Source organism: Tupaia chinensis, unplaced genomic scaffold (assembly GCF_000334495.1).
Source record: "Tupaia chinensis unplaced genomic scaffold, TupChi_1.0 Scaffold000098_2, whole genome shotgun sequence".
NCBI lineage: Eukaryota > Metazoa > Chordata > Mammalia > Scandentia > Tupaiidae > Tupaia > Tupaia belangeri.
Genome location: NW_006159561.1, coordinates 1,529,338 through 1,549,642, shown reverse-complemented (window position 1 = coordinate 1,549,642; position 20,305 = coordinate 1,529,338). Strand labels below are relative to the sequence as shown.

Here is a 20,305-nt window from a genome sequence, read left to right as displayed (position 1 = left end):
ATATATATATATATATATATATATATATATATATAGTTGGAAAAGTCATGACACATTTTTACATAGAAAAATGTAGAAACCTCATGACTTTCCCAACAATCAAATATATATATATGTGTGTGTGTGTGTGTGTATGTGTGTGTGTGTGTGTGTGTGTGTATATATATATATATATATGTATATGTATATATATAGTGTATGTGTGTGTGTGTGTGTGTGTGTGTGCGCGCATATGTTCGTGTATATATATATTTTAGTTTGCTGTAAGGCATGTGTACTCACCAGAGAGAGACATGGAGAGAGAAAGAGGGAAGGCAAAAGTGAGAAATCACTCCCTGGGGTGATGGCCATGCCACAGTCCCTTCTCTTCCTTTTTCCTCTTGGGACTTTGTGCATGCATGCACACCTGCCCAGCATAATTTTCAAGTTGCAGGGGTGAGACTTGAACCGCACAGGTGACCATGTGGAATCCTTAACCTCCATACCGTCTGCTGGTTCCTTTATTTCATATTTTTATTCTATATGCCTTATCTCTAGATAGCTTTTTCTCTCATTACAAAACCCGCTCTTGGCCTTTTCATAATTACATGTTTAATAAGTGCATTTTGTTTATGAAGTTGTAAGCAAAAAAGGGTTAACTTCAGGAATGGGTAGTTAAGGAATTTGTTGCTGTGACCTAATAGTAGAGCCAATAGTATCAGTCAGTATTTACTGATTCATTAACTTCGTGCATGTTCCTGAATTTAGCTTGCTTTTCTGCATAGTATATAAAACATTGTCTTTTATTTTTCTCATGTAGTGTTCTTCTGATAAAGGTTATTTTCTATGTATTATGTTTGAAAGCTGTGTATGTAATTTTAAAGGAAATTTGCATCAATTGATGAGGGAAGTGCAAAACAATCTTTTATGTCAGCAAACACATTGCCAGTCTCCCACCCAAGGAGATAATATTAGATTGTCAGAAAAATGTCAGGATGCATTTTTGCATAGAAAAACATATAAAAAAAAAACATCAGGACTTTTCTGACAACCCTGTAGTTTTCTCTGGTAGATCAAAGTGATTTTTGGTGTTCACCAGGTCACACAGACACCTTTGTTGTTTTCCTCTGACACTATCATTGTTGATATCAGCAAAACAAAATTATTTATATAAAAAAGTGGCTGTGTGGAATGGCATAGTTATTTTTTATTTCTGAGCCTTTAGATTATAGGACCTGAGTAACCTATACATATTTGTTTACTAAGAAACTAATACTTATTTTCTGCCATCTAGCTAGCTTTAATAGAAGGTGATTCAGAGGGAAGTGAAAAATTCTTCTTGATTTTAAAGCTATCAGTAGCAAATACAAATATATGAGACTTTTTGAATTTACTTTAAATCTCACTTCAGGTCAGCTTAGTAAATATTTGACTAAGGACTATGTATTGTGCTAGATGCAGGACATTTCAATACTTATAAATTGTGGTCCATTTTTAATTCTCTGCCCTTAGAAAAATGTTGGGGGATGGCTAATCAAAATACTTCACTATAGTATATTTTGAAAGTTAAATTACTTTTATGTTTAACTCAAAAACAATTTGTTTACATTTTTTTGTTTTCTTTTTGAAACTCTTATGGAAAATATAGCTAAAATATATTATTACGTGTTTTTACTTTCCTAAGAAGACTAAATTTATTCTTTAATGCCCTGCTTCAAGATAATAGTTAACTAAAAGCATTATTATCTAATATTCTAAAGATACAGAAATTACAGGTATAGATTGATCTAAATATATTTGCCATAAGGTACTGCCCTGAGAATGTTATTTTTAGATTTATATTGTTGGAAAATATTGTTTCTTTTCAAAATATGATATAGAAAAATAGGCCTAGTTAACTGAGGGATTTATTAAAGATACTATAAAATTATTAACAAACTGTACATAAAACCTTTAAAAATATTTTTGCTATATTTTAAAGCATCAGTAGTTAAAACTATTCTAGTTATAAGTTCAATTACATCTGTGTTTCAATATTATTTCAATTTAGAATTATTGGAAGAATTCAGTCCAGTTGTTGAGAGACTTGGATTTGATGAAAATTTTGTGGACCTAACAGAAATGGTAGAGAAGAGACTACAGCAGCTTCAAAGTGATGAACTTCCTACAATGACTGTGTCGGGTCATGTATACAATAATCAGTGTGAGTGTGTTATTCATTCTGTTCAGTAAAAACTAAAGTACATACATTTCATAGTGTTCAGGGAGCTTTTATGTTATTCTGAAAGATTGTGATGTTTGTTGGAGGTAAATCCATATTTAGTCAGTAATCTATGTAAGATAATAACTAAAATCAGATGTTACTGTTTATGTTAAGTATGGAGAAAATAAGCTTTCAATGGTGTGTAGCTCGTTGCTCTGAGAATTTTTCATTTCTCAGACTCATTGCATCTGTTCCATTCCTAAAAACTAATACCTCTTTAGGTTATTCTTAAGTTACAGGACTTTGTTTGTTAATATACTCTTTTGGAATAATTTTTGATTCTCCAAAAAACTAACTAAGCGAAATTTTGAGGCCGGCTAAGTTTGCATCGATTTGTCTTTTTCCTTCTCTTCCCTTGAGGCATTGAGACCCTCAGGGTGCTCTCTAACTTCCCTGTGGAATATACTACCTATGGAATACTGTACAGGCCTATCTGCCATGTGTTAGTACCTTCTCCAAGCTCCTATTTAATCAGTTCAAATAATCTTTACTAACTTTAGCAAGAAAACAGAATGATTCATCTCCTTTAAATAGTAAGATGGGAGTGACCGGTGGTTTCCAGGGGTATCTGCATTTGAAAATAAGCTGTAGTAACTGCCAGTTATATCTGATCAAGCTTTCAGACATCTTTGAGGCTGATGGTGACTCCTTTATCATACTAAATTGAAGGTAGACTACTCTGGTTTTGTAGTCTTTCCACACATTCTTATTCCTAGATTTTAGCATATGCTTCCTCTTATACCCACTTTTTAAAGAGATAGCCATCAGCTTTCAGTGTTTTATACACACACACACACAGAGAGAGAGAGAGAGAGAGAGAGAGAGAGAGAGGAGAGTACAGCTTTTAGAAAGAAACATGAAGATTTTTATGTGTCTTTTTGTATTTGTGATCTTTTGTCACTTAGAACAGCTAGCTAAAAAGTTTCAAATATGTTTCTATATAATTTTTAAAGCAAAGTCAGACCTTATTGGTTAGACTGTATTACAGAGAGCTTGGTATCTCTGCAAAAGAAAATATCTAGTTTTTATTTTTTCTCCTCTACACAAGATATTATTAATTTTATCAAACCTGTAGGAAAATTGACAAAATAGTACAGTGAACAGCCATCATGTTCTTTCTTGTAGATAAACCATTTATATTTTGCCACATGCGCTTATCTTGGCTTATGTGGATTGATTGATACCAGTAAGCCATTTGGAACTAAATTGCAGACATCTTTTTTTTTAATTATTTATTTTATTTATTCATTTATTTTAATTTGACTAGAAAGAAATAGACACAGAGAGAGGGGGAAAGCAAGAAAACAAGCCACCATGTCCAGTACTCGAACTATGTTTGGCCATGTGGGAATGTCCAGCTCAACCACCATGCTACCTGCTGGCCCCAACATCATTACATTTCATCTCTGAATATTTCTAGCATGAGTCTCCTGAGGATAAGGATGGTCTTGTATAACTCCAATACAGTTTCACATCTAAGAAAATTTGTTTCTTGGGACCAGCAGATGGCATAGCGGTTATGTTGCTGGACTCCTACATTACCAACTGTGGTTCTAGTCCTGGACCCGGAGGCTTGAAACATGACAGGCACATGTGCTTGTGTGTCCAAGATCCCAAGAGGAAAATGGAGGAGAAGGGATTGCGGTGTGGCTATCCTCCATGGGGGCAGTGATATTTTGCTTTATGTCTCTCTCTCTCTCTCTGTCTCTCTGGCAAGTGTACATGCCCTATACCAAAACAATCTCTCTTAAAACAAAAAAGCAAAACAACAAAAAAAAGAGAAAATTTGTTTTTATATCATTGCCTCCTACATTTTATAAAAGATCTTTTCAACTGTGATGGATCAGAAATTATTTTCACCAGCATGTAGAACTAGTGAGTAAAGCTTAGATTTAGATTTTTAAATCTTTTTTATTATGTAATAATACTTTCATGCTTACTATCAGTGAATGTGAGTAAACGTTTTACTAAGTGTAAGTAAGTATGTTTTATGAGATCAATTTTCATAAAATCATTAAGCACTCTCAGAATACATTTATTATCAGAACTCTTTAGAATTAACTTATTGTATTTATTTACTTTATAGTATTTCTGTGAAGAACAAAAGAGATTAGTCCAGTGGATAGAAGGGTGGGCAGGGGTCATGGTAGTTGTGGTTGTGTTTGTATATAGACTAAGTCTTATGTATTTTAGGGACATTTGTGTAACAAAATTTAAAAAAAAGTATTCTGTTAAAATTTATTCTATTTTAATAACATTGGCTATTTTTATAGATATAAACCTACATGACATATTACACATCAGACTGCTTATTGGATCTCATATTGCAGCTGAGATGCGAGAAGCCATGTACAATCAGTTGGGACTCACTGGCTGTGCTGGAGTAGCATCTAATAAACTATTGGCAAAATTAGTTTCTGGCATCTTTAAACCAAATCAGCAAACAGTTTTATTACCTGAAAGTTGTCAAGATCTCATTCATAGTTTGAACCACATAAAGGAAATGCCTGGTAAGATAAATATACCTGAAAAGTATATGTTGGTTTTATTCATTTATTTTTAAAATTATATACAGTATAATTAATTCTTGACTTGTGCACTTCACTCTTAGAGGAAACCTCCCACCCCCAACTTTTCTTTTCTGTAGCAAATCTATATTAGCAAATATGCAAAAGTACTTCTCTGGTATAGTTATATAACAAAAGTTTGTATAGTTACATATAAAATTTATAACCTGGAAACATAAGACCCTTTGTTTCTTGTCCCTGCCTTATACTTTTATTCTGTATGTTGTATCTAGACAAGGGAGTTTATAATTTACTAATTCTGTTTTGGGATTATATATAAAAAGATTAAGGCTTCAGTGGATTTACAAACCCTTAGGCCAAGTTTCTTATTTTAAAAATGAAGAAACAAATTTCCTTGGAGTCAATGACCTCTTTATATCATAGTGCAAGTTTTTATCTTTAAAGATCAAATACCTAAGTTTTTATAGACCACCAGTAATGATTATGTTAAACTTTATTTCTTGCATTGCTGGGGAGTAAGATGTTATAAAAGAATTCTAACAAAGTGAATTTTTAAGGTAACTGAAAGTTAACCGTTTAGATGTCATAAATTCACATTTTAAACCATGTTTGTGTGATTCCAAAATGTATTCCAAAATGACAGTTGCCTTTTTGGATGACACTGGGTCAGTATTCTAAAGAAAAGTGTCAAGTTGTAATAATTGAGGATTGTATACCTATGTAAAGCATTCCTACTTGGCTTTACTTTTGACTTCTTGTACTTTTTTAAACAGACTTCCTGTTTTCTCTCTCATTTCCAATTGCCAGCCTTTTTGATTTTTGCTGTGAAAATATCTGTTATTCCATTTTAATAATCCCCCTACACTCACACATCTCCCATAATTTACTGATTTTAGCTTACAAGGAAACCAGATAACTACAGATCTTTTTTTCCCCTGAATGAAAGAAATGAAGAGGCATTAATGGCCTGAGTATTTCTCCTGTGAATAGAATATGACTGAGTTTTAGTGCAAGAATTTTGTGATTGGAGTTTTGCTAGTAAGAAAATTTTACTTGTTTGCTTTCTGGCCCTTAGTTTTGTTCCTTATGGTAAGTATTGCTAGATATGACTTATGGATAAATACATGTTGTATATAGGAATCAAGTCAACTAATGAGCACATGTTAATACTTTAGTTTTAATTGCTCTAGTTACAGTGTTTTTTTAAGTATATATATGAGTAATCACCGTGATTCCCAAATACTTCTTCAGTGTTACATAATGTGTTAAAAATTTCATTTAATCAAGACAGCATTTATTGCTGTGAAGACTTCTAAGAGGTACATAAAACTCAGGCCCTGAATGGAAGAACAGCCATAATTTGCAATAAGAATTTAACCTTAGCGGGATATTAATTATGGAATTTAGGGATATAGTTGATATATTTATACTATTTTAATTGACTTTATTTTCAGAAGAAAGCTGTTGTAACATGTATGTGTTCCTTTTTGTTTAGGTATCGGCTATAAAACTGCTAAGCGGCTCGAAGCTCTGGGCATCCACAGTGTGCGTGATCTCCAAACATTTTCATCCAAAATATTGGAAAAGGAACTAGGAATTTCAGTTGCTCAACGTATCCAGAAACTCAGTTTTGGAGAGGACAACTCTCCTGTGATACCCTCTGGACCAGTTCAGGTACATAATGATGGTATTTATTTTAGTTGAGTACTGATTATCACATTATTTGAGGTTAAGATTTCTAGTTTTAGGACCTGGTTCTTAATATTATAGTTCGCTCATTATATGACACATGATCCCTTTCCTATGAAAAGGCTGGTTTGTTACATTAGATTAATAAATATTCATACTGAATCTTAAGCATTCATGTTTTTAAGTCTCAAGTTAGCTGTTTTGGTCGAATAAAACCTTAATAGACTATAATGCATACATGAAGCAAAATACAACTTAATTTTGATAGCCTGTAGTACATACATGAAGCAAAATACCTTAAACTTTTAAACATCTTGTTCTCAAAGTAGTCCAGTGATTTAGCAAATGGGAAAGCTGTCACCACCCAGATAACACTGATTACTGTTTTTCCTATGTGGCAAGCAGTATACTAAGCAGATGATACACATTAGTGCCTTCAATCTTTGCACAAACCTCTAGGATAAGTAGTACTATTGTTCATGCCTCCCTTTCCTTTCTTTTCTTTTTTTTTCAGATGAGGATACCATACTTTAGAAAAGTTAAGTAACTTGTCCAAAGACAAACTCAGATTCAAGTCCTAGGAGATTGGGGGCCCACTGTAGTAATATAACAAAGCTCGGAGTTGGTTCTAGTGCTTTATAATTACCTTGATTTCCATTGCACTTTCTACTGGAATACAGTAACCTTCAAATAAAGACTTAATATAAAAGTCAGCTAAAGGTCTCAAACTAAGCATAAGAGATAAATTAGTAAAGGACATGTTGAATATTTATTTGACAAATACACTATAATTGGATACACTTATTTGAGTTTACATTAATCTTTATTTATGCCTCTTTGGTAGTCTTTTAGTGAAGAAGATTCATTTAAAAAGTGTTCATCAGAAGTCGAAGTTAAAAAAAAGATTGAAGAACTACTTGCTAGTCTTTTGAACAGGTGATTTTCAATCTATTTTGCCAAATCATCCTATGTATTCATTCTATATACAGTACATGGAAAAAATATTTGATCTGTCTTAGAACTTAGAGATGAACTGGAAACTAAATAATATAAAAATGGAGGAGTCCGACCCGGTGGGGCTCCAGGAGCCAACCCACCCCCGCTGAAGTTGGTCCTCAGCATAAAAATAGGTCATTTCGCACTGGATTTCTTGGTATTATAAACTATGGTAAAGGTGCTCTTAATTAAATTTAATTCTTCTACTTTCATTGGTCTTCATTCTAGTAAACTATAGTTATACTGTGGATCTTAAGCTGCAGATAAGTTACTAAAAGGGCTTTCATGGGTATCTTTTTTTTTTCGCTATAGGGCACGTGCGCTCGCCAGGCAGACAGAGAGACAGAAAGCGAGAAATCACCCCCCAGGGGGCATGGTCACGCTGCAATCCCTTCTCCATTCTCCTCTTGGGATCTTGGGCACACACGCACACGCGCCCGGCGTGAGTTTTAAGCCACCAGGTCTAGGACTTGAAATGCAGTTGACTACGTGGGAGTCCAGCGACATAGCCATTACGCTAACTGCTGGTTCCCATGGGTATCTTTAATATCCCTAGACTGTACTGTTGGCCATGTGGGATCCAGCACTCTAACCGCCACACCACCTGCTCTCCCAGGAGAAAGAAATTTTAATTTTTCTGTGGCAGTTGCAAATACCTCAACCTAATAATTACTTGCTTTTTACTAAGACGAAAAAATTGCAGAGAGAAATATTTATGTCACATTGCTAAAACTCCTTGTTAGAACAGATTGTTAAGGATATAAAATTATTTAAACGACAGAGGAAGCAGAAGAGCTCTTATATTTTTCCTTGCCTCAGACCGTGTGTAGGAAAATGGAGTCAAACAGAGGAACTGCTAAATGGGGTTGTATGTTAGTATGAATAATTGCAAATGTGTGTAAGGCTTTTGATTTATAAGTACATGAAAAGTATCAGCCGAGATTTTGATTATATAAATAGCATTGCAAACTGAACAGGAGATGTAGCTTCATAATGCTTCTTAGCAGCCAGCAGACATGTATTTATCATATCACACCGAAGAGTGTTGTCTCTTTTCCCCCTTTGCTGTTCATTCTCCTTTTGTATTTGGAAATTACTTAAATTGAGATGTTAGGGAATTAACAGTTTAACGTAGCTGTGCTTTTAGGAGAGCTAACTGAGTCTAGAGAAAAGGATTTTTAGATGACTATGTGTCAGAAAAATGATCAAATGAAATTGCCCATCACTTTGCTATCAAATGCAGTGTGGTTCTCATGCCTTGAGCAGAGCCATGAGCTCTTTATTGACTGTGTGCACCAGGGGCTGGCTGTTTGAGCCCCTCCACCAGGGGTACGGTCCAGCCTGGGCCTGCCAGTGTGCTAGTGAAATTGGGCCTGCCCTTGGAAACAGCAATAGTGGAAAGTAACTATGAAGAGTGTAAGTTTTACAGGTTCTTTTATTTGAAGAATCAACCCAGAAATGAGACTAGTTATTTTAAACCTGTGGAATACCAGGTATTAATCATGTATTTGTATCTCTGCTTTTCATGCCCTTGCCCCCACATTATGGCCTCCTTATTTTAGTGACTGAGGCATATCATTCTAGGTGATTGCAAAAGTATAATTATGTGTGTGTGAGTTCGTATATAATTATTTACTTTTTTCTTCTAGAATATATGATGTTTAATACTATAGGTACATAAGAAGTGTAAAACCATATGATATTTTTAATCCAACCTCTAGGTATTAGTCAAAGATTTCTTGGCATATAACCTTTTTCTAGTGTGTCTTAAATAGCAGATCACTTTCCGAACTGCAGAATTAATAGAACAAGTTTAAATTTAATATAAATACAAATTTATTTAATATAGTTTTTCTAATTCAGAATCTTCTATTTTGAGTATGGTTAACAATGTATAATATTTGTACTTTGTGTTTGTGATTTGGTTTTATGTGCATTGCCATGAATACAAAAAGGAAAAATTATCCTTTAATGGCATTTTTTTGGTCAGTAATTAGGTTTTTTCCCTAGGTTTTTTTCACAATTATTATTACTTTTCTACATATTTTTATTTATCCATTCAGTTATTTTAATTTGACCAGAGAAGGACACAGAAAGAAAGAGAGGGAAAGTGAGAAAGCAAGCCAGCCACCAGGTCCTGGTCTTGAACCCTGGTCAGCCATGTGGGAGTGTTCAGACCTCAGTCACCAGGCCACCTCCTGGCTCCCAGTAATTAGATATTTTACTCTTTTATTTTTTTTTAAGAGTTTTTTGCCTTAGGGTGCATGCACTTGCTGGAGAGATACAGAGACAGTGAGAGAGAAAGTGAGAAGTCACCCCCCAGGAGGGATGGCCATGCCACAGTCCCTTCTCCATTCCCCTCCCATGACGCTGGGCACACATCTGTGGCTGGCATGATTTTCAAGCCTCACTGTGGTTGCCTATGTGGGAGTCCAGCAATGTAACCGCTACTCCATCTGCTTGTCCTAGATTTTTTTACTTTTAAAGTGATTTTTTCCTATCACTAAAACTTAAAAAATTTTTGAAAAAAATGTTTTCATGATAGAGCACGTGAGCAGGCAAATGAGAGTGAGAAGGGAATCCCCTCAGTAGACTCTGATCACACTTTGATTCTCTTCCTACAATCTTCCAACCTGTTGGGTCTTGAGCACTTATGCATGTGTCCACCATGGTTCAGGTGGACTAGGCTGGGGAGTCACACTGCAGTTGCCATATGGGATCTGGCTTCTCTTGAGCAGCATGTCACTGCTGCGCTGTGCTGCCAGCCTATTAAAACTTGTTTCAACACCAAAATCCTTTAGATGGGACTCTTTAAAATGGATGCTCATGGGACCAGCAGATGGCATACTGGTTATGTTGCTGGACTCCCACATAACTGACCACAGTTCAAGTCCTGAACCCAGTGACTTGAAATTCACACCGGGCACGTGTGCGTGTGTGCCGAAAATCCCAAGAGGAGAATGGAGGAGAAGGGATTGCTGTGCAACTACCCACCTGGGCAGGGGTGATTTTTTTGCTTTCTGTCTCTCTGGCAAGCACATGTGCCCTGTAGCAAAAATCTCTCCCTAAAAAAAGACTGCATGCTCATTTCTGGTTATCTCCCCTGGGGTGTGATTTTTTTTTTTTTTTTTTGGCTTTCTGACTCTTTGGCAAGCACACATGCCCTATAACAAAAATATCTCTCTAAAAAACCCTGGATGCTTATTTTATCGTAATTTCTAATATAATAGTTGTACATCTTTGTGAGATACAGGTGTTACTTTTATGTTTTGTATTATAAAACTGCAATCTTATTACTTTTTTTGAGAGGTTTTTGCTATAGGGCACTTGCGCTCGCCAGAAAGACAGAAAGAGACAGAGAGACAGAACACGAGAAATCACCCCCTGGGGGGAATGGCCACACTGCAATCCCTTCTCCATTCTCCTCTCAGGATCTTGGGCGTGCATGCACATGCGCCCAGCGTGAGTTTAAGCCACCGGGTCCAGGACTTGAACCACGTTTGACTACATGAGAGTCCAGCGACTTAGCCATTATGTCAACTGCTGGCCCCATAAAACTGCAATCTTAAATAAAGATTTTACATAAAGTATATACCTGAACTTTGTGGTCTATTTATTTAGGGCCCCTTATTGCTTACTATGTAGTTATCTGCTGTATGTGTACTTGTTATAGTTACCAAATCTGTTACTATTTGATAAGTGAGGTGTTGTACCATTTACGTAACAGTTTTTCTAATTGCTCCATTTTGCTTTACTTTTAGAGTATGCCAAGATGGAAGGAAGCCTCATACAGTAAGATTAATAATCCGTCGGTATTCATCTGAGAAGCACTATAGTCGTGAGAGTCGGCAATGCCCTATTCCATCTCATGTAATTCAGAAGTTAGGGACAGGTATACACTAGTTTTCTAAGACTCTAAGTAGGTTAAACTAAAACAAAAAACAAAAGACTTTACATTAGAAATATTAGAAATATGCTCCAAAAATGGCAGCTCTTCATAGGGACTTAGCATACTAAATACTTTGATTTTATCAGGAACTTTCACTAGAAAACTGTTGTTTTCGAACAGATAATAGAAGCATAGACTTAGCTAAGAATGTTTCCTAAGTTCAAAGAGAACAAAACTATGATAACTATGAAGCATGAGATAACTTCTTTAGTAGTGTTTACATTGTTATTTTTTGGCTATTATGACAAAGGGTGCTATGAACATTCATGCAGGTCATTGGGTGGATATATGTTTTTATTTTTTGTAAGTGATTTCAGGGAGTGGAATTATTGGATATTTGGTAGAATGAATTGTTTAAGAAACTGCCAAGTTTTTTTCTGAAGTGAGTGTAACAATTTACAGTCTCACCAACAATGTATAAGGGTTCCACTTTTTTCATATCCTTATCAACATATAGTATTGTCAGTTTTTGAGTATAGTTGATCTAGTGATATGGAGTAGAATGTCATAGTTGTTTTTCTTTTTGTATATGGTGCTTTTGGTGTTAATATCTCAAAGTTCTTTGCCTAACTCAAAAATCACCTGTATTTTCTTGCAGATGTTTTATAGTTTTAAGTTTATGCTTAGGTCTCTTTTGAGTTGATTATTTATGTGTAGTGGAAGGTAAGGGTCTTAGTTTATTCATTGTGAGGATATTCAGGCAGCATTCATTGAAAAGACTGTTCTTTACCTATTGAATTGCCATGACAACTTTATCAAAATTTATGTTAAGTATTTGTTGATTTCCCAAACTTTTTTGTGTTGTTGACTTCTAACTTAATTTCATATTGATCAGAGAACATATTTTGGGTAATCTCAGCCCTTTTAAATTTATTGAATCATATTTTATTGTTTAGTCTCTGGTCTGCCCTATAGAATGTTCTATTTGTTCTTGAAAAAGAAGACTTGAGCAACAGTATCAAACAACTCAACTAAAATTTATGGAATACTCTACCAAAAAGTACCTCTGAGTGACAGTTTGAGCATATAATTCTTGATAGTGTTTTTCTTTCCTTACTTTGAATATATCGTTCCACTGTCTCTTGGTTTCTGTTATTTCTGATGAATTAGCTATTAGTAGTTTTATCAGTCTCCTTTTAGTCAGGAGACTAACCACAGAAGAATTTGAACAGAGAAAGTATCAAATTATTAAACTATGCTAGGGAAATGACTATAAAGATATAGAGAGAACTCTAAGGGATATCCTAGGATTGAGGAAAAGTACCCATGGAGGGACAAATTTAGAAAGGGGAATCTTTTTCCTCCATGGAAAAGAAAGGTTGCAGAACTCTGAGTGGTGGAGAAATCCAGTGAGTTACCTAGCCTGGAAGTGATCCATAGTTGCTGAGCAGAAAGAAAACTACCCTCTGGTCTACAGATGAGCTGAGACTGGTGAACTGGCATGTGGAAGGAATCAGATGTTGGGATCTTGCCCACTTGTCAGGGTAGCACATGAGCAGGGCTGTATAGTATCCATATTGGGAAGCTTCTGGAAACAACTCTTCAGAATGCACGCAACCTGAGGCTGGTGGGTAGTAGTACTGAATGAATCTGCGTTTTGCTTCTAGCACAAAGGTGTACCACAGGACACGATGCCTGTATAGGGAGGCTAAGGGAATGTTTTCTAGAGGTAGACAAGTCAGGGTTGTTGGGTGGGCAAGCAGAGGGAGTTGAAGTGCTGTTTATAGCACTGGACTACAATGTGCAGTATTTGAGTTGGTAAGGGCGTAGTAAATTGGTCTCTTGGCCTGGGTGGGACTTGAGGCTGCTAAGGGATTGTGCATTTGTGTGATGTGGCAGAGCACTGCTGGATGTCCTTACGCATATGCACTGAAAACAGATCATGCACAGAAGAAAAAAAAAGTAAATGGCAGTATATTGGAACCAGGAAGAGAGGCCACCTTCCTATTTCAGTGCTCCTCCAGTGCTCTCTACTGACAAAACTTAACATTGTGTCACGTAACAAAAAGCTTAGAAAGTCTTTCTTATTATTGCAGAGCAGGTACTAAATGGTGAATTTGGAGCTGAGAGACAATAATATAATCATATTGTTCTCTTTTATGTAATGAGTCGTTTATCTTTCTGTCATCTTTCAGCAGCTTATGACATGTCTAAGTGGAGTCTCTTTATGTTTATCATACCTGGGTTCCACTGAGCTGTTTGATTGTATAGATTTATTATTATTAAGTGTATTAAATATATATATATTTATACATTATTAAGTTTATATATGTAATACACTTATAAATGTATTATTATTAAGTGTATATATGTAGTAATACATATATAAGTGTATATATATTAAACGTATATATGTATAATATATATATATTAATTTTCCCCCCAATTTGCTAGAGGGCACATGTACTTGCTAGAGAAAGAAAAAGGGAGAGAGAGAGCACTTCCTCCCCCTCAATGGTGCACGGTCATATCACAATCCCTTTTCCTCCATTTCTTCTTCTGAAATTTTGTGCATATACACATATATCCCTGGTGTGTCTTTCAAGCTGTGGATCTGGGACTCAAACTGCAGTTGGCTATGTTGGATCCAACTGCCTTAATCATTACATTACCACCTGCTCTAGACTCGTGTTTTTTAAACATGAAATTTGGGAAACTTTTGGCTCTTATTTTTTTAAATATTCTTTCCTTTCCTCCTATCCTTTCCTTCTAAGACAACTATTGTACCTATGTTGGTGTGCTTGATAATGTCACATAGGTTTGGGTATGTGACTTTTTTTTTCTTTTTGAATGTCTCTGGGCTTAATCTACGAAATCTACTTTAGTGTTGTGTAGGCATTTGTTTCTCTGCTCAGTGTTTTCTTTATTTTGATTTTGGTTTTTTTGAGTTTTTTTTTTTTCCCCTTAGGGTGTAGGCATTTACCAGAGAGAGAGAAAGAGACAGTGAGAGTGTACATGAGAAATCACCTCCCAGGAGAGATGGCCATGCATAGTCCCTTCTCCTCCCTTCTCCTGGAATCTTGGGCATGCACACACACACACCTCATAAAATTTGTAAGCAGCTAGGTCTGGAACTTGAATAGCAGTTAGCCTTGTGGAAGTCCAGCAACATAACCGCTACACCATTTGCTGTGCCCTGCTCAGTGGTTTCTTAATTTAAATTAAAATGCTTAATTTGTTTTCCTAGGAAATTACCCCTGTGTCTGTGTAGGTTAGTGGCTATGCAATGATTGGTTAAAGGTTTTGCTCAAACACGAGAGCCAAACCTTCTACTCTGTGTCAGTATATAGGTGTACAGGTCGGAGAACACTCTAAAATTTAGGTTGGGCCCAGCCATGGTGGCACATACTGGTAAGGCAATGTGCTCTACAGGCTGGGACCAATGGATTCCCTGGGTTAATTTCCAACCTAAAGGCTGGGAGCTGTGAAGTGTGCTTGTAATCTCTGTGACTCAGGAGGCTAAGGCAGGAGGATTTTGAGTTCAAGAGCTAGACAGAGAACATAGCCAGACATTGTCTACAAAAGAGGTGGGTGTGGTGATGGACACCTATACTCCCAGCTGAAAGGCTGAGGCAGGAGGATTGTGACAGTGAGACCTTGCCTCTAACAAACAAACAAACATAAAGCCATTTTTTAAGTCTGTCTTGACTTTTTGTTTTCAGTTAAGTTCTTCTCTATCTCCTCTGGGTGTGCATGCAGTAATTTTAGTCAGGAATGTATGGAGAGCTTGAGTCCTCTCTGGCTCCTCTCAGTCAGTAGCATTGTAGGGTCATAAGGGAGCTTATCTGGTCCCTCTGTTATTCTTTCATTTCTAGATTCCCTGCTTAAATTTCTGACTGGTACACTGATATTTTATTCACTTCAGCCTTGACTGTAACTTCAGGCTAGCAGAGCTGTGGAATTTCCCCTTTAGCTTCCTACTCAGTTTGCTCACTTTGAAAGGCAGCACTGTTGAATTGGGCTTTTTCTATTTGCCCACATCGAGTCTATCTTCTCTGGCAGTGGAGCTGCTGGCTTTCTCAGCTAGCCTCACGCTGGTAGGACAATTTTATCAGCTGTGTAAAGAGGTATGCACACAGTCCTGGCTAATAAGGCTGCTGCCTGTCTCGTTTTTACCTAAGTTCCAGAAGCTCAGGGCTTCTCAGTTTGCTTGTCTTTAGTTCATTTCCAGTTCTCAAAATGGCTTTTTCTGACAATTCTGTTCAGTTTTATAGTTGTTTGGGGGAGAGATGGTTTTATATCTCTCTACCATAGTCAGATGTCCCATATTTCATTTTTTTCTTTTTTTTTTTTTTGAGAGGTTTTTGCTATAGGGCGCGCGCGCTCACCAGACAGACAGAGAGAGACAGAGAGACAGAAAGCGAGAAATCACCCCCCAGGGGGAATGGCCACACCGCAATCCCTTCTCCTCCGTTCTCCTCTCGGGATCTTGGGCATGCACGCACACGTGCCTGGAGTGAGTTTAAGCCACTGGGTCCGGGACTTGAACCGCGGTCAACTACGTGGGAGTCCAGCGACATAGCCATTATGCTAACTGCTGGTCCCCAGATGTCCCATATTTCAAATCTTTTGAAAACTTTAATTCATTTGGCATTTAATGTTAGTGTTGAAATTTAATATAATGTCAAGATGCCCAGTGATACCTATTTAAGATTTTAATTTCTTAATGTAAGCAATATATCTTAAACTCTTAATACTAATTATGATATAATGTGTTTCTATGTTGACTTCTTAAACATTTTATATAGGAAATTGTGATGTGATGACCCCTATGGTTGATATACTTATGAAACTCTTTCGAAATATGGTGAACGTGAAGATGCCATTTCATCTTACCCTTCTAAGTGTGTGTTTTTGCAACCTTAAAGCACTACATACTGTTAAGAAAGGGCCAATGGATTATTATTTATCACCGTCACTATCAGCAATTTCACATTCTGAGCAGCACAGTTCTGTAAGTACACTTCTATTAGATTTGTGTGGTTAAGTTATAAATCTAAGTTTGTGTTTAACTGATGTAATTCAGAGATGTTTTGGGGGACATTATTTAGTTGATTTATTTACTTTATAATGCCTATCATATTATAGTTGCTGACCTTAAAATGTACTGTGATATTATTTAAATAACTTTTGTTTATAGTACCTGTCATATTGTGGCTTCTGACGTAAATATGGTCTAAGAAGAAAGCATAGTTATCACTGGATAAAAGAGAAAACCATTATGAAGGTTTCCAACTTTGAAAGTATTAACACATTTTATAACAATATATAGGAATGTGCATAATTTTTCATTATGAGAATTACCTCATAAATAGGAAGTATTTTCAATGACTGGAAATCATCTTTTTGCCTGTCTGTTTATTACATAAGCTAAGAATCCTTTTTCCACATTTTTTATTAAAATATTTAAATTTTCTTGGTTTAGAAATTACTTTGAGCTATGATAACAATATTGACTGAATTGACTACTTATTTTTATTAAAGCTGTGGCAGTAGAGAGGCAGAGGACAGATACATTTTGAAATGTCTAAAACAGAATCCCTATCAAGTCAAACCTATAAAGCAAACCTATAAACCTATAAAACAAGCCCTATAAAGCAAACCCCATAAACATGGGTAGCTTTGAAAATAAAATGATCTTTTATCAAATTTTCAATGCATATAATTAATTTGAAAATTTTTTTATCATTTAATAAGTCAGCACAATTTTAGTAATATTTGCATTTCCATGTAGGTTTAAAATGACAATAGAACAGTGTTATGGAAATAGTGAATTAATGCTGTATTCAAATTACTTTTTTCTGTGATCCTTTTTATTTCATTTATTAGTCATTTATTTCATTTATTATTTACTTTTTATGTTTTAACAAAGCTGAATGAACATTAAATGTCCCTAATTTACAGTAGAAATAGCGAAGTAAATGTAAGTGAAAGTACCTTTTATGCATTTGGCACAAAGTAGGTATTCGATAAATATAATGACCTGAGTCTCTGACTCTTCACAGTTTTTTGAAGTTACTATTGTGTAAGTGTTTACTGAGTTGTATTTGACTGTGTATACATTTTTATGCTGCTTACTACTTCAAGGCAAATTCAATTGGAAAACTTTATAGAGGAAAAATTATGTCAATTAGAATTAAAGCTGTTTTTCAAATTATTTTATGTAAATGTAAAATAGTACTATAGCTTAGTAATGATGTTGGATTTTTGCCATAGAAATATTTTCTTCTTTCTGTTAAATGTTACCCTTTAGAATAGTAATTTTAGGGGGACCAGCAGGTGGTGTGGTGGTTAAGGAGCTGGACACTCCCACATGGCTGACCATCATTTGAGTCCCAGACTTGGTGGCTTCCTTTGTTTCGCTCTCTCTCTTTCTCTGTGTGTGTGTGTCTCTCTGATCAAATTAAAAATAATTTTAGTGAAACTAGCCTTTGATACTCTATGTAGGGTGTTTTTTTTTTAATATCTATAAGTGAATCACTTATTTTTTCCAAGAAGTTTGAATACAGGATTGTTAAGATCTTTTCAAGGCCTCCAAATAACATACTTACCTCTGGTTTCAGTTTTAGGTAGGAAGGAAACCTTTTCCTGGAATACTGAATCACTAGTGTCAGTAATTGTGATAGATTGATCTAGATTTTTTGAAACTGACCACAAAGGAAATTGTTGAGTTGGATAGAAACATGTCAAATAATAGCTACAAGCACATTTCAGCAGTATGGATATTTAAAAGATAGCAAATATCTAAATTGTTTTGTTCCTCTTCTATTTTAGGAAATGAAAGACACTTCTATGGAAGATTTTTCCAAAGACAAAGACACAAACTGGAATTTTCTACCAAGTGGAAGATTTGAAAGTACAAGAACTGTAAAGTCTCCATTGGACACTACAAGTTTCTCTAAGGAAAAAGACATTAATGAGTTCCCACTGTATTCACTTCCTGAGGGTGTTGACCAAGAAGTCTTCAAGCAACTTCCAGTAGATATTCAAGAAGAAATCCTTTCTGGAAAATCTAGAGAAAAATTTCAAGGGAAGGGAAGTTTTAGTTGTCCATCACACTCCTCTAGAGGAATATTATCTTTCTTTTCTCCAAAACGAATGCAAAATACTCCCTTAAATTCTAGAGATAATTTTTCCAGTAGCAAACAGGAATCCTCTGTATCTCCTTGTGAACCAGGAACATCAAGTTTAAATAGCAGTAGTTCCTCTTATTTGTCTAGCCAAAAGGATTATTTATGTTGTTTTGATAATAGATTAAAAGATGAGCAAAAGAGTCAAGAGCCTAAAGGATCTCAAGGACTTAACTTCTCAAATACAAACCCTGCTGTATCTGTTTCCCATTCTTTTCCACATTTGCAGAATGAGAAGCTTTTCTCCAAAAACTGCACCACAGATAGCTATAAGATAACAATAGCAACAGCCTCTCATCATGAAGGACTTAGAGAAAATAGAGAGCAAGATTTTAATCATGAGAAAATTACTTTTCCTTCTGACATAGATCCACAGGTTTTCTATGAACTACCAGAAGATGTACAAAAAGAACTGATGGCTGAGTGGAAGAGAACAGGATCCTGCATTGTACATAAATAAGCATGTTCACAAAAAGTCTGAAAAGCAAGAGAAGTACCCTTGTTTTCACATTAGAAGTTTATTAAGCTCTTCTAAACTAAACACTAGTAGTTACTCAATAATACAGAAATTCAGTGTAAGTTGTTGCAGATAAATCAAGAATGGTTATGGAATCAAGAATGGTTATGGTATGTAAATTCTGGCACAATGCATAAAAATATAACAGGAATTATGTAAAATATTATCTTTCTCATATTTATAAACCTATTTTATATTGCTTTTCAATAAAAAAAAATCATGGTCAGCATCTAGTACATTTTCCATAAATTGGGAGGGAGATATATATATATTCCTGCCAATAAAAATAGATTCTAATGAACAGGTTTTTTCCTGTGAAATATGGAATGTCTCAAGACATGTATCCTACTAGGAAATATTACTGCCAAATAGGAAAGCCTACTACCAATCATCCTATTAAAAATGTAGATACCTTTGATTAAAGTACTACATACTATTTAGTTATTTGACTTTTAAAATACCAAAGCAATACGTACTCAGTGAATGCCTCTTGGAATACCTGTGTGCCCAGCTAAAAGAGGGCATTCAGTAAAAACATTGAATTAATGAATTGTATAGCCAGGACTAGGGTGAAGATTTGGGGATGGGAGGAATGTACTGGCTCATTGGAAAAGTCATGATGTATTTTTCTGTTTTTCTATCCAAAAATGTGTCATGACTTTTCTGACAACCCAATATATGTTGTAAAGAACACTTATAGAAGGAACTCTTCATATAAATAAGTTAAGAGGAAGATGGAAACTAGAAATGCAAGGTCATGAGCCTGTATGAATGATAGGTAATAGAAGGCCATTTCTGATATTTATACATCTTCCCCATGTGGGAATGAGATTAAGGATGTCATACATAAGTGCACGTCATTATTAAATCAATTGGTATTCTCTTGCTCCCTTGTTATTTCCTTCCCCTTTTGCCTGTCATATAAGAATTGAGGGCATTGGGGCTGGCAGGTGGTGTGATGGTGAAGCGCTGGACTCCCATGTGGCCAGCCACAGTTCAAGTCCCAAAACTGGTTGCTTGCTTTCTCACTCTCTCTGTCTGTCTCTCTCTGGTCAAAATTGAAAAATAATGATGATAAATAAAACATTTAAAAAAAAAAAAGAATTGAGGGCATCTTATAATTTATAAGGTATAGAGGATGTTTTTAGAGCATATCAAAGTATTCCTCAGCACTGATTTGGGGGAGTCCTGGTCTGAAATTTGTACATTTTACAAATATATTTTTAAGACACATTTTACACAATTGTAAATAAA

At 35.4% G+C, this 20,305-nt stretch overlaps 1 protein-coding gene across 5 annotated transcripts in view; it reads left to right on the top strand.

Annotated features, from left to right (window-relative positions):
• POLI (DNA polymerase iota) overlaps window positions 1-20,050 on the top strand; it is a 28,458-nt gene extending 8,408 nt beyond the window's left edge. For 4 of the 5 annotated variants that reach the window (XM_006143447.3, XM_006143448.3, XM_006143446.3 and 1 more), the window contains 7 exons: window positions 2,030-2,182; window positions 4,516-4,752; window positions 6,266-6,444; window positions 7,304-7,395; window positions 11,217-11,347; window positions 16,153-16,358; window positions 18,179-20,050. In XM_006143447.3, coding sequence (XP_006143509.1) covers window positions 2,030-2,182; window positions 4,516-4,752; window positions 6,266-6,444; window positions 7,304-7,395; window positions 11,217-11,347; window positions 16,153-16,358; window positions 18,179-18,994 — 1,814 coding nt within the window. In that variant the 3' untranslated portion in view covers window positions 18,995-20,050. The remainder of the gene's footprint in view (window positions 1-2,029; window positions 2,183-4,515; window positions 4,753-6,265; window positions 6,445-7,303; window positions 7,396-11,216; window positions 11,348-16,152; window positions 16,359-18,178) is intronic. The other variant, XM_027769936.1, reaches the window with a different exon arrangement.
• The last annotated feature ends 255 nt before the right edge of the window (window positions 20,051-20,305 follow it).